General features: G+C 43.2%; 1 protein-coding gene and 1 pseudogene across 3 annotated transcripts in view; both read right to left on the bottom strand.

The window, feature by feature from the left end:
• Positions 1-2,626: 2,626 nt before the first annotated feature.
• Positions 2,627-14,586, bottom strand: part of LOC146712138 (CST complex subunit CTC1-like) — a 33,190-nt pseudogene continuing 21,230 nt past the window's right edge. The window contains exons 18-25 of the transcript XR_014916767.1: positions 5,606-5,691; positions 5,298-5,433; positions 4,962-5,022; positions 4,726-4,888; positions 4,468-4,523; positions 4,205-4,361; positions 3,410-3,530; positions 2,627-3,343 (exon numbers count right to left, since the gene is read on the bottom strand). The product of XR_014916767.1 is annotated as a CST complex subunit CTC1-like (transcript). The remainder of the gene's footprint in view (positions 3,344-3,409; positions 3,531-4,204; positions 4,362-4,467; positions 4,524-4,725; positions 4,889-4,961; positions 5,023-5,297; positions 5,434-5,605; positions 5,692-14,586) is intronic.
• LOC146712140 (uncharacterized) lies at positions 5,808-11,962 on the bottom strand. Of its 2 annotated transcripts, none has more exons than XM_085441737.1 (7): positions 11,865-11,962; positions 11,550-11,655; positions 9,790-9,860; positions 7,724-9,689; positions 7,267-7,425; positions 7,132-7,188; positions 5,808-6,701 (listed from the first exon to the last, which is right to left on the bottom strand). In XM_085441737.1, the coding sequence occupies exons 4-7, from the start codon at positions 9,384-9,386 to the stop codon at positions 6,454-6,456; spliced, it is 2,127 nt and encodes a 708-aa protein (XP_085297863.1). In that variant the 5' UTR covers positions 9,387-9,689; positions 9,790-9,860; positions 11,550-11,655; positions 11,865-11,962; the 3' UTR covers positions 5,808-6,453. The 2 variants fall into 2 exon arrangements, with proteins under 2 accessions (XP_085297863.1, XP_085297872.1); XM_085441746.1 differs by having other exon boundaries at positions 7,132-7,185.

The raw sequence follows: 14,586 nt of genomic DNA, 5'->3' as shown, positions 1-14,586 counted from the left end.
TCCAGACTCATGTGTGGCTGTTATACGGAGCATCAGAGTCCAGCTGAGTTATGTTGGATACAAACTGCTTATTTTGGCTCTGTGAGGAGTTTTGTTCACTGAAAACTGATGAGACGGATAATATTCAAAGAACTCTGTAGAGATTCATGCATCCATGTTCTCCACCTGCAGGTGTGGAGGAGAAAGGTGGAGCACAGACTGCTGCATCCTTCCAGTCACATCATTTTGATGATTATATTTGCATGTTGTGATGATTTGGGTTAAAGACAAACAGAGTTGAACGGCTGCAGTCACAGCATGAAGACGATGCTGAAGCTGAGCTGTCAGTGAACATGTTTCACTGTGATTTGATTTGAAGAATAGAAAGTGTGTGTGGCTGCTGACAGCTGCAGTCTCTGCTAGTCTGCATAACACACACACAACTTTCCCCCTGAGGCAACGATGCAGCAACAACACAAAGAACAGCTGCAGACACACACACGATTGTGCGCTCCCTTTCAGTCTGAACTCTCAAACACACAAACAAACTCTATCAATGTCGTACTGTTAAAGAATTCCTCCTTCTTCAGTAACAATGATTTGAGGTCTCTACCAGTGTCTCTTGTTTTGACCTTTGACCTCTTTATTCCTCATAACCAAAAAAACCCTTTTATCTGATATTTTCACCTTATTGATTGATTATATATATCTATTATATTTTCTCACCTTATTTTGACCTTTGACCTATGTCCTTGTTAGCCTTGATCTTCCTTCATCAAACGTGAAATTTCTTTCACCTTTGAACTTAAAGCTTAAATCAAACCTTTGTTAAAAAGCTTCTTACCAACTTGTAATTCCAACTTTCTGCATTAAACACGTATCTTATCATATAAACACTGGATCACTGAGAGAACTTTAGGCAGAACCAAATGAAGCAGCTGACCTCGTCAAACTCACAGCGACAGTAACTGACAGTGAATTATTTTAATCTTCTTCATTGTATTTGTTAGAAACATTTATTTTCCTTTAATTGGACTTTGGTTAAGTTAAATCCGATGTATTAACCGACCTTTGAGGTGAAGTGCAGCTGCGAAGAACGCTACGGCAGGCAATGAGGTGCGTTTAATGTCGCTCTGTTAATTTGAGCGTCCATAAATTGAATGTCTTATTTTTTCTTACTTTATTATTGCTCATTTATTGGAGAATTTGGCCATTTAATCAAGATAGATTTTATGTTGTTGGTGGTAAAGATCTGGATGGATATTTAACTTTATTCTGTGTTTCTATTTTTCAGTTTTACTTTTCAAGACTTGGTGAATTGCCTTTTTCTACTTTTTGTTTTGTTAAAATTAGCAGCAGTGAGAAGTGTTGTTGTCGGTCTTGAATATATTTGATGTAGCCCATACTGTTAAGGTAAGTGTCATGTTTTTAGTTGTTAGTCTGATGAAGAATCTTTAATTTTTCTCCAAAAGTTGATTGTGTTTATCTGGACATAGTGTTTTTCAGGTCCAGCTGAATGCAGGTTTCCCCAGTCTTATACGTTGTGACAGCCACTATGGTGTGGTGTCCCTTTAAGACACCCAAGTCGAGGGTTGATGGTGTCATCAGTTTGTGCCGCTGCTCTCTCTCTCTGGGATTATGAGGACACGTGCCTGCACGCTTCTGCTTAACGAGGGACGGATTTACGTTTTCTTCTTGTTTTGTTTGCAACGCTTGGGTTGTATGAACGCTGGGCGTTATGTTGTTGAGCCGCAGCTGTTCAGCCGGGCTTTTATATGGTTGTTGAAGAAGGCGTATTAAAGAACCACCGTGGATTACCGATACCAGCGTGGGTGTGTGTTCTTCCGACTAGCCTGCTAGGTGTTTTGCCGCCTCCTCTCAACCACGCAACACAACCCAACGTTCCAACGTGTCAGGAGCATCAGCACAGCTGAAATGCATTTTTTCTAAGCACCGCGTCTCTGTGGCTTTTAAACCCCAAAACACGCTACAACAAAAATGGGTCCACCCCAAGGATGGGGTCCCCCGGTGTAGTTTCCACTGTGACAGACTGTGGGCTTCCTCAGAGTGAGGCTGAGAGCGGCAGGCCCAGCTGGAGTCTGACCTGTGGCCCTTCAGATAAAGCTGAAAACGGCCAATATATGATATTAAATATAAAATATAATTAAAAAACAACATCAGAATGAACAACGAGCTGCTGTTAAGAACTCCGACGTCCATCCAAGGCCCGATTGGTTTCTGTTTCCATGACAACAACAACCGTATGTGGAAAAGACCAAAAACTGAAGCGGTGACAAAGTTTTGTTGCAGATTAACTATTAACTTTATGTTATTCATTGTCAGCTCGTGCCATCATTAAAGCATGTTAGAACACACATGTAGGATTTCACGAATCATCGCTCCTACATTTAATCGTCTCCATAACAACTGTGTGTACGTGTTCGCTTTGAAAACATCACATTCTTTATGTTGGTTGGTTTAGACGAGTGATCTCCAGGATGAATGAGGGCAGAGGCCCGTTTCATGGAGACTGTTTAAGTGTAAACCTGGATTAAAAGCCACATTTGAACACCTTCATCAGAGGCTGTGACCATGTTGAAGGACTGATGCTGACGTGCTCTGACACTCATTAGCATAGAAAACAAAGTGGTGAAAGCACAGAGCCCTGAGGAGCTCCACTGGACGGTCTGTTCACAGAACATTTAATTATTTCACTTTTATTTACATGCAAAACAGCCTCAGAGAGAACAGCTGTTTCAGAGCTGCCAGCTTTATTGGAAAGATGAACTGAAATCCTAAAATAGTCCAATTCATGACAAACTGACACGGTGAAATGTTGCAGGATTCAAATGTGTCGATGGATGAACTCTTTCAGTATAAGATGCAATAATACAAAACACATGAAGGTGAGGAGGAATTCATTTAAAGTAAGTGTGATTTAAAGAGGACTGATTCTTTCCTGGTCAGGCTGAAGCTTTCACCGTCTGACCTCTGTAAACAAACCGAAACACGTTCAGTGTTTAGTTTTACCAATTAGGTTTCATGAATCACCATCTGAGAACGTCTCCGATGTGGGCGCCACTCACAGGGATCACTTCCTGTAGAAGGGTCACATGACCTGTTAAACCCAGAGAGCTTCGTGTGACCTCTGACCCTGATCACCAGCGTCAGGGTCAGTGAAGGTGAGATACCGTGTGACAGGAGGAGGAACTATAAAGTTTTATTTGTACGAACACGTAGAACAGATGAAGTCAGAACGAAGCAGGTGGAGCTCAGTCAGGGTGGAGGTGCAGACAGGTGAGCTGAAGGGGAGGAGCCAGTCTGGTCAGGAACTCTCTGTCTCCTCGAGTGAACCTCCTCACCTCTGAAACACACACACTCTGAAGGTTGCAGTCAGGGTGGTGAGGGTGGTGTGTGAGGGTGGGGTTACCTTCTGGTCTCTGGTTGGTGTGTTTCCTGCAGGTGAGGCTGAGCGGCCGAATCATGACATCACTGCTGCACAGACACAACAGGAAGTGGAGGAGGAAGTCGTCAGCGTCCCCGTCACACACCTGAGACAGACACAGAGGTTATGTCTCTGCAGACTCACGGCTCGGCCCTGTGGAAACGTCCTGCAGGACGCCTGTTTCTCTCTGTGGTGGCCCCCCCACAGCGTCCCCACCGTGCTTCACTGTGTGGACGCTGTTCTTTGGGTTGTAGCTGCATCTTCTTCTCGTTTCACCTCCTCTGACCACAGGACGTTTCAGTCTGCAGGGTCTTTTAACACAGCTCCACCTGTGGGTGGAGGGGCCCTGTGGGTTCTCCTGGTGTGACCCGAGTCCTAAATGCCTCTCGCTGTCCTGCCCCTCCCCTGTGGTCTCCACCCTCCATTACCCTAAGAACTACACCACCTGCTGCTTCATCAGGTCGAGTGGGTGGAGTCAGGGGCACGACCTGAGTCTCACTGAAACACACGGCTGTAAGGCCCCTCCCTCCTGTTCACGTGAGCCCAGCGTGGGTCCGTCACACCTACAGACTTTTAAAGGTGGAAGTGGCCACGCCCCCAAACCAGTTCAGCAGTAAGGTGTGAGCAGACGGAGCTGTTACCAGGATACAAACAGGATGTGCCCTTTCACAGTTAAAGCCTCATCTTAAATTTTAAAGACAAAATAAAGTCTAAAGACGACGATGAGCACGTGACTCACCTGTGACAGGTAAACATATACACCTGACAGGTGCTACTGACCTGGCTCTGCCCACGAGGGAAGACTCTGATGTGACCTCTGACCCTGAGAGCTCTCTGAAGCCCCTCCCACTGAGCATCAGCCAATCCCAGCAGAGCACGAACCAGAGCAGCTGAGAACCAGACGTGAGCCTCACCTGTCCCGTCATCGATCACCAGCCTGATGGAAGAGCAGAGCCACATGGTTTGATCATGTGACTGTCACCTGACTCATCCAGGTGATTAACACGTATCAGCAGGTGAGCTCAACAGGAAGCTGCTCTTACTTTGCTTTGGACTGAAACACTGACGAGGTCGAGTGACACTGAGAGCTGCTGCAGCCCTGAGAGAGAGAGAGCAACAGGTAAACACACACACCTGAAATCGTGAGCAGTTTCCTCCAAAACGACACTTTACTTACTGCACCAACACTAACACGCCACCAACACGCTAACAACACATGAAGCACTCTGAGTACTTTCACTGCACCTGAGAAACTGACACTAAACACATCCTGTACACACTGTGTGTATTTTATGCAGTACCTGTGTGTACACGCTGCCACACAGCGAGCAGCTCCACTGCAGTTGCAGGAACAGGAAACACACCACGTGACCTTTGACCTGTCCCACAGCGCACCTCTGCTTGCTGCTCAGAGCCCACTCACCCAGGTGCATGATGGGAGCAGGAGGAGGAGGCTGGGCCGAGCTGATAGAAACCAAACAAACAAATAAACAACAGCACGACAAACACGTGAACCAGACTTTACCTGTAAACTTACCTGGTGTCTCCCAGGGAGACCACAGTTATGGAGCTGACAGGTGCAGTACACACTTCCTGTCCTGAAACACACACACAGGTAAACCGCACAGGTACGTAACCATGGGCGTGACTTTGTATTGAACATTGGGGGGTCAAGATCTCTGTCTAAATAAATAAATCTGGCTACATTTCCAGATGATCAAACAACTATTTTGCTGGTAACACCTGAAACAGTAAAGAAAACCAGCAGCCTATTGATGCAAGATGATCCAGAACTTTATTGGGGCTGACATTGTTGGAAATGAGTCCAAATAAAGAGTCCAAACATTTATAAGCCTGTCTATGTGTGTCTCACCTGGACAGCCTCCTCTGGAAACCGGACAACAGCAGAGTGTTACCCGGCAACAGGCCAGGTGGGTAGGGGGTGTGGCTTAAGTCCAGGTACACCTGCAGACTCCTCCCAGCTTGGTCACAAAGAGTGAGACGCACACCTGCACACACACATTGAGCTAACAGTCAGAACTGAGACTCAGACCTGAAGCACTGATGCCTGCAGTTTCTCTAGTGTCCAGCAGAGGCAGCAGTGAGTCGCCCCCATAGACCCCCATGTTAAAACTTCACAGCAGAAAAAGCCTGATTCACAAACCACCTGTGTGTTTGTACCTGAGTGTGTGTGTCCAGAGTGGGCGGTCCTGTTGTTCACACTGATCCTTTCAGACACCACACCCTGAAAACACACCAGCTCTGAGCTGAAACACACACACACACACACACACACACACATACGGGTCTATGTGGTATGGCGGGACTATACTACGTCAATCCGCCCGGTGGTGGTTTAAGTGGACTACCCTTTTGAAAGGACTTAGAGCCAAGGGAGCGAGGTTAAAGTGTTCGAAAAAATCTGAAAAAAATTTGGGTCACTTCAGACCTCATACACTCCCTATAGAAGTCTAGATACACTGATACACACCAACCAGACTCTATTGTGTTTTCTGGAGACATTGTCCACTTGACAACAATGTGTTTTATGAGGTCCAAAAAAAACAATATTGGGTCTTTAAAGGGACAATGATGTAATATGTAAATAGCTCATCATTACCATGAATACACATCTGACAGGACACAGGATTACTGGAACATCATTTTATTAGTGTTCTTGGATCTGAACATTAATTTTAACCATAAATAAAAAAAGAAATCTATGGACAAAAATGCCCACGCTTCCCACAGAAATATAAAAATATAGAAAACAGAAAAATTAAAAACATTTAAAATGAATTTTAATAGTTTAAAGGTAAATATTAAGGGGAGAAAATATGCATTTATAATTTTTTATTTTAAATATAACCCGTCAAAAAAAACCCTAAATAAATTAAATGTAAAAATTATGAAATACAAACTACTTCTGTATTTAACAAGAACTTTTTTTTCTTTAAACAGAACATCAGTGTTAACAACAATTGGCAATCTGACCAAGATGTAAAACCACAGCTCTCTAAACAGTTATTTTAGTTCATTTTTTTCTGCCTTTTTGCAGTTAATCCTCTGTTTCTTACAAAATCTCTTATGTTTTGAACTGTTCTTCCTGCCAACACCGGATCTTCTACCAATTTGCAATGACTGCATTCATTTTTGGTGGCTAGTTTCCCTTCGTTTATGTGGTCTTTAAAATGCCTCATCACTGCAGCAACCTCAGCCTTGGACCACATGTTTTTGGGAGCTCTTCGGGAATTGTGGGATTGAGCAGCATTTTTCTCTGGAAGATATATAAAGTAGTAGTAGTTAAAACAAACAAAAAACCAAACAAAAAAAAACAAAAAACATTTGGTGGTTAAAAGAATGGATGCTACCCTGTACTAACTTCTGAAATGTGTTGCTACCATCAATATCAAAACGAGCTAAAATTCTCTTTGAAAATTTATCAAATTTCTAAAATGAGACATTTAGTGTTCCGCTGTGAATAAAAGACTGAATAAAAAGTTGAATAAAAGTCTCTTGATGCATGCTCAATCATCCAGGTAAGTAAATCCCAAAACGTTGATTCTGTTAATCTGGACGTAGCGTTTTCAGTGGGAGAAACATTTTGTCACTCATCCAAGTGACTTTTTGCCACCACTCTGCAGTTTGCCATATGTTGCAAAGTGATGAAACAATAATAAGCTTAGAGAACCAACTGCACCCCTTACCTTCAGAGGGAGCAGCAGTCTCACTTGCTGCAGGCATTGTGAGTGGTCCTTCATCTGCTGATTACACAATTTGATTAAGTTTTAATATTTGTAACAAACATTTTATCCACAGAAACCAAGCTAGTGGTAACTTACCACAATCTACAGTGTCTTGGAGCTGCGCTGTGTTTGTGGAATCAGCTACTGCATATACAGGCTCACTGGTGCCACACGCCAACATTGTGAGTGCTGTGTCATCATCATCTGATTCACTCTCACTGTCCTTTGTTTCAGCATCACTTAATGCAATTTCATCTGAGAAATTGTGGGAAAACCCCCCCAAAAAACCAAACACAAACCCCCCAAAAACCTCACATTAACAACGAGATATGACAAAATACAGAACAAATACTGGAAATTATAGTACATAGTTTTACTATTTAAGGCCACCACTCTGCAGTTTGCCAAATGTTGCAAAGTGATGAAACAATAGACTTCAAGAACCTTAAATCATGGACATTTAACAGAATGGTCTGTGCTTTTAGGTTTTAATTCGGTTGATAAAGCATAATATTCAACTACTGCCCTAATATTTGCTCCTTTCAATACAAACCTTCTATTTTGATCTCATCCAGTGATTTCCCCTGGATCTGGGAAAGTTGTCCTTTTTCCAGTGTTAAAAGCAGTTTGGAAATCTTGGCCAGCTGTGTTGTGGGAACTGGTAATCTGTAGAATTCGCGGTGAACGCGGATATCATGACCCAGGAAATCTGCAACCTGATCAAGTTCGTTGTTTTTCAAATTAAGGACTTGTGAGAGTGTGGCAACATGTTTTCTGAGCTGTGTCGATCTTAGATACTCAGGCTGCTTTGCTCCACACTGGTGTGCATGAACACGCAAGGAGTCCATTCCTCTGTAATGACTCATTGATCGGGGTCTTGCAAAGAGGTAGATATTAGTGGCACAAATACCACAGTCAGGCCTCCTACTAACCAGTAGTGACAGAGCATCCAGCATGCTTGGTGTTAGCAGAACTGGAACATTTCTGTCCCTTTTTCCCATTATTTCTATTCTACAGAAATAGTTACAGAGTCTCTGTTCCATTTCTGAGAGCCCCATGGCAACATCTGTGTGGAGTGCTGTTTTGTCTCTTTCAAGAAAACTTTTGAGGCGCATCTTTGAAACCTCTCCAGAACGTCTTCGGTTGAACACAATGATTTGTGAGAGTGTAACTTGTGCAAGTTGGGCATAATTCTGAGCTGTGGCTTCGTTCTCCAAGCTGCAAAAGGCACTTTCTGCAGATTTTTGAAGGTAGTGATGGAGAATCCGAACATCTTCTGTAAAGGGCAATGTTGATGGCTTGTTAAACTTTGCCTCACTCAATGTGTTCAAGGCACGGTGAGACACCATCTCAGACCATTTGGAGACATACAACTTCTTGAACGCATCAGTGGACTTGATTAGGGCTTCATCCTCTGTCATGAGGGCACGACAATGGATAATGTCAGACATTTTATGCAGTGTATGTCCCAGTTTCAGCGCAAGGCTTGGAGTTTTGTATGACAGTGTCTCTTCATCAAAACCTGAAACTTTCTTTACTGCTTGCACAACTCTCTGGAAATTAGCAGGCTTAATAGCTTCTTCCATGTTATGCACTGAGAATTCTGTGCGCAGACACAACAACAAACGTCCCGCTTCACGAAGCTTCTGTCGTATATAATCATACTTTGTAGGGTCTTGTCCATGTTTATTGTAGAGGGACTGGGCAAACTGAATAACAGTAAAGTCATTTCGCACAGCTGAGGCAATCTCATCTTGTTTCATAACAGCAAGAACCTTCCAGACTCCACTTGACACCTGCGGATAACACTGAGACTCCAGAGTTAAAGCCAGGCCGAGTACTTTGGTTCTTCCAGGTTCTTTATCCGTGTCATCTTTTGGTTTGTTAGGACATCTGCGGACATGTCTCCAAAGATCCTTGCGAACATACATCCCTTGACAATAAAAGCAATGAGCAAACTTTCCCTCTACTGCTTTAATCTTGGGTCTTCTCTTCACTTTCAGTGGTCCCACTCCACCATGCAAAACTGCAGCATTATGCTTAAAATTTCCCTTATTTCTCAATTTCTCTAACAGACTTTTACGCTCGTTTGAGTCTCTAGGCAGGGAAAATGCATGCACAACATCAGGAGCCGTTTTGTGCGTTTTCAGGTGGCGGGAAATTTTAGCTTGTGGTTTGCCACAAAAATAGCAGTAATTTCTTTTACTTAAAGTCATTTTTTCTGATTCAGTTTCGCAAAGCTCACTTTTATCTTGTGGCTTGTCCTTTGTCAAGTTGTGGATTAAATTCGTTGAATCTGATTGTTCATGCGCTTTGGAGATGTCATCTTGGCATAGCAGACCTTTTGATGTGCTTGGCAATAATGAGATGTCTTCATCTGAATCTTCATCATATGACTCTGAATCTGGCACATATTCTTCTTCTGATATGCTGTGGTTGCCATCATCATCGCTTGATATTTGATCCAGAACTGAATGTGGCAATCCATCCTCCCCTGAATATTCAGAAATTTCTTCTTTCTGGAATGTAAGAACAAAAGTTTTTTTAATTGATCAATACTTTAGACAGGTAAAAAATAAACTGAAAAAAAGTCAAGCCAAATATGAATGGGATACACACCTGTGTTGACTGGTGGCAATTCTGATTTGCCAATTTTGCAAGGCAAGATTTGTGCCAGACCCCTAAACAAACTGAAACACATTTTGATAGACTTAATTTAGCTTTGCAGTTCTATTTAAGTGAAGTAGTTTTTTGTCAAAGCATTGCAGTAATGTCAAATGCTGAAAAAACAAAAAAAAACAAAACTGTTCACATTAAGGATATTTTAATGACTACACATACACTGCTAATCCCCCTCCCCCCCCCAAAAAAGGACATCCCAGATGTGAATGAAGGAATTATTCTTATTAAATACTTTGTTCTTTAGGTAGTTGAGTGGCATGAAAGTGTGTAGTTGAATGTGTGTGGCCTCCAGATGCCTGTACGACTTCCCTACAATGCCTGGGCATGCTCGGGATGAGGTGGCGGATGGTCTCCTGAAGGATCTCCTCCAAGACCTGGACTAAAGCATCTGCCAACCCCTGGACAGTTTGTGGTGGATGGAGTGAGACATGATGTCCCAGATGTGCTCAATTGGATTCAGGTCTGGGGAACAGGCGGGCCAGTCCATAGCATCAATGCCTTTGTCATGGAGGAACTGCTGACATACTCCAGCCACATGAGGCCCAGTGTCGTCTCGCATTAGGTGGACCCCAGGGCCAAATGCACCAGCATGTGGTCTCACAAAGGGTCCGAGGACCTCATCTTGTTACCCAATGACAGTCAGGCTCTCTGGCAGGCACAGAAATGCCACCCCTCACCATTACTGACCCACTGCCAATATGATCATGCTGGAGGATGTTGCAGGCAGCAGAACATTCCCCACGGCATCTCCAGACTGTCACGTGCTCAGTTTGAACCTCCTTTCAGCTGTGAGGAGCATAGGGTGCCCGTGCTGAAGTTGCCAAACTTTGTGTTTTCTGGCAAATGCCAAACATCCTGCATGGTGTTGGACTGCAAGCTCAATCCCCACCTGTGGATGCTGGACCCTCAAGTCACCCTCATGAAGTCAGTTTCTGACCATTTGAGCAGACAGATGCACATTTGTGGCCTGTTTGAGGTCATTTTGCAGGGCTCCTCTTGTTCCTCCTTGCACAAAGGTGGAGGTAGCGGTCCTGCTGCTGGGTTGTTGCCCTCCTATGGCCTACTCCACATCCAGGTAGCACCTCCATGCTCTGGACACTACACTAACAGACACAGCAAACCTTCTTGCCACAGCTCACATTGATGTGCTACGCTAGATGAGCTGCACTACCTGAGCCCCTTGTGTGGGTTGTAGACTGTCTCATGCTACCACTAAAATGAAATCACCGCCAGCATTCAAAAGTGACCATAACATCAGCCAGAAAGCATAGGTGCTGAGAAGTGGTCTGTGGTCACCACCTGCAGAACCAGTCCTTTATTATGGTGAATTGACTATAATTTCCACTTGTTGTCTACTCTATTTGCAAAACAGCATGTGAAACTGGTTGTCAGTGTTACTTCCTAAGTGAACAGTTTGATTTCACAGAAGTGTGACTGACTTGGAGTAACATCGCATTGTTTAAGTGTTCCCTTTATTATTTTGAGCAGTTTATGTTATGGAATGGGGAATTGAGGACAATCCCAAGTATACCATTTTTACAAGGTCCTGCACCAATGAGGTAATACTGCATTTCTTTAATTAGACGTGACCACCCATTAATTAAAAAGGGAGCAGTGTTCATTTCAGCACGTCTTAACTTGTTGAACTCTATTAATGCTTTTTACTATACACTGTACCTATTCACTAAATGTCTCACCTTTGCACTTAAAGCCAAGCCACTTGAGGGAGGAAACCGGTCCCACACACTGAATGCACTTGTCCAAAGATGATATTGTTGTGCACACCAGACGATGATTGTGACACTGTTAGCAAAATATTGCAACATTTATTTGTTTTGGACAGTTGGAAAGGTGTGTTTTCAATTCAGTTGCAGATATCAACTAATAAACTTCGTCCATGTAAATCACATCACACCCAGGTGACTGCCAAACACACACACACACAGCATCCATAAAGAATGATGATAGATTAAATTATTAGTTCATTAAGTGGTACACTGGATTATATTTACCCTTTCAGGCTCTGGATGTTTCAGGTCCAGATCATTGTTTGGAAAGCTGTTTGGTTGTGGCTTTAGGCAGCTCACAGTCTTCTGAATCTGGCTGGTCTCAGTCTTCGTGTGTAACAGATAGAGAATGAAGACAAAAGAACAGTAATCTGACAGTTACTAAAAATGCATCACTCAAGAGGATGAATAGACCATTTCACTATTGGCAAATAGCGTAAGGTACACATCGTGCATGAGAAACATTCATTAAAATCTGTCCTAGGTCAATGTTACCTCTTCAAAATCTTGCACTGAAGAAGAATGCATGGCTTCTGAGCCTTGCTGAGGCATTTCTTCATCAAGATCCTGCAACAAAGAAAAGATGGCACAAAGATTAGACCAAGTGCTCTTCTTGCAACTGTACTGGGCAGTCCTGTGCTTCTGTCTTTAATTTGCATGTGTGTGTGTGTGTGTGTGTGTGGGGGGGGGGGGGGGGGGGGCTTTCCACTCAAGAAATGTTTTCTTCTGAAAAAAATACTGGCTACAATAGTTAACAACTGATTCCTTTGCAATCATCCATCCTCTTCCACTTATCCTTATCAGGATTGTGGGGTAGCAGTTTTGGGGCCTATACCAGCTACCATAGGGCAGTACAACCTGGACAGATCACCAGTCTAACATGGAAGGACAAGCATTTGCATTCACACCAAAGGGCAGTTTTGAATCACCAGTTAACCTAACCCCATAAGCTACATCTTTGGACTGTGGGAAGAAGCCAGAGTACACAGCGAGAGAGCCCATGCACTACCAGCAGTAAAAAGTGCCTAAAACAAGTTAAGTTGTATAGTACTATCTATCTTAATGTTCAAGCCTGAGTTTCAAAAAATTTCAACATAGAAACAAAGCACATGCAGTCAGTTCTGCATGCTGTAGGTCAAACTGTCAAGACATACGAGAAGACCCCTCCTAAAACCAGAGTGATGTCACCATGAAGCAAACTTTGACGGAGTCCCCCAATAACAGTGTGGTCCTCCTAAGTCACATTTGGGTGGTTAACACACACACACACACTCAGATGTTATCCAGACTTGCACTTTGAAACAATGAAAAGGACCTACAAGCCACGGTCCATGTAAATCACATCACACCCAGGTGACTGCCAAACACACACACACACAGCATCCATAAAGAATGATGATAGATTAAATTATTAGTTCATTAAGTGGTACACTGGATTATATTTACCCTTTCAGGCTCTGGATGTTTCAGGTCCAGATCATTGTTTGGAAAGCTGTTTGGTTGTGGCTTTAGGCAGCTCACAGTCTTCTGAATCTGGCTGGTCTCAGTCTTCGTGTGTAACAGATAGAGAATGAAGACAAAAGAACAGTAATCTGACAGTTACTAAAAATGCATCACTCAAGAGGATGAATAGACCATTTCACTATCGGCAAATAGCGTAAGGTACACATCGTGCATGAGAAACATTCATTAAAATCTGTCCTAGGTCAATGTTACCTCTTCAAAATCTTGCACTGAAGAAGAATGCATGGCTTCTGAGCCTTGCTGAGGCATTTCTTCATCAAGATCCTGCAACAAAGAAAAGATGGCACAAAGATTAGACCAAGTGCTCTTCTTGCAACTGTACTGGGCAGGCCTGTGCTTCTGTCTTTAATTTGCATGTGTGTGTGTGTGTGTGTGTGGGGGGGGGGGGGGGGGGGGGCTTTCCACTCAAGAAATGTTTTCTTCTGAAAAAAATACTGGCTACAATAGTTAACAACTGATTCCTTTGCAATCATCCATCCTCTTCCACTTATCCTTATCAGGATTGTGGGGTAGCAGTTTTGGGGCCTATACCAGCTACCATAGGGCAGTACAACCTGGACAGATCACCAGTCTAACATGGAAGGACAAGCATTTGCATTCACACCAAAGGGCAGTTTTGAATCACCAGTTAACCTAACCCCATAAGCTACATCTTTGGACTGTGGGAAGAAGCCAGAGTACACAGCGAGAGAGCCCATGCACTACCAGCAGTAAAAAGTGCCTAAAACAAGTTAAGTTGTATAGTACTATCTATCTTAATGTTCAAGCCTGAGTTTCAAACCACATAGAAACAAAGCACATGTAGTCAGTTCTGCATGCTGTAGGTCAAACTGTCAAGAAATACGAGAAGACCCCTCCTAAAACCAGAGTGATGTCACCATGAAGCAAACTTTGACGGAGTCTCCCAATAACAGTGTGGTCCTCCTAAGTCACATTTGGGTGGTTAACACACACACACACACACTCAGATGTTATCCAGACTTGCACTTTGAAACAATGAAAAGGACCTACAAGCCACAGTCCATGTAAATCACATCACACCCAGGTGACTGCCAAACACAAACACACACACAGCATCCATAAAGAATGATGATAGATTAAATTATTAGTTCATTAAGTGGTACACTGGATTATATTTACCCTTTCAGGCTCTGGATGTTTCAGGTCCAGATCATTGTTTGGAAAGCTGTTTGGTTGCGGCTTTAGGCAGCTCACAGTCTTCTGAATCTGGCTGGTCTCAGTCTTCGTGTGTAACAGATAGAGAATGAAGACAAAAGAACAGTAATCTGACAGTTACTAAAAATGCATCACTCAAGAGGATGAATAGACCATTTCACTATCGGCAAATAGCGTAAGGTACACATCGTGCATGAGAAACATTCATTAAAATCTGTCCTAGGTCAATGTTACCTCTTCAAAATCT

Source organism: Copadichromis virginalis, linkage group LG3 (assembly GCF_057382275.1).
Source record: "Copadichromis virginalis isolate Kocher_CV1m ecotype Utaka linkage group LG3, C_Virginalis_male_GT1.1, whole genome shotgun sequence".
In the NCBI taxonomy this organism is placed as follows: Eukaryota; Metazoa; Chordata; class Actinopteri; order Cichliformes; family Cichlidae; genus Copadichromis; species Copadichromis virginalis.
The sequence above is the reverse complement of the archived record's forward strand: the minus strand, read 5'-3'. Positions and strand labels throughout refer to the sequence as shown.

What these genes read in the sequence shown, in the direction of transcription:
- LOC146712140 (XM_085441737.1), bottom strand. Translation starts at nt 9,386, where the DNA reads ATGACTTTAAGTAAAAGAAATTACTGCTATTTTTGTGGCAAACCACAA. An exon ending in CCAAGACACTGTAGATTGTG is followed by an intron (nt 7,189 to 7,266) that starts GTAAGTTACCAC and finishes TTGTGTAATCAG; the next exon opens with CAGATGAAGGACCACTCACA. An exon ending in GACTGCTGCTCCCTCTGAAG is followed by an intron (nt 6,702 to 7,131) that starts GTAAGGGGTGCA and finishes TATATCTTCCAG; the next exon opens with AGAAAAATGCTGCTCAATCC.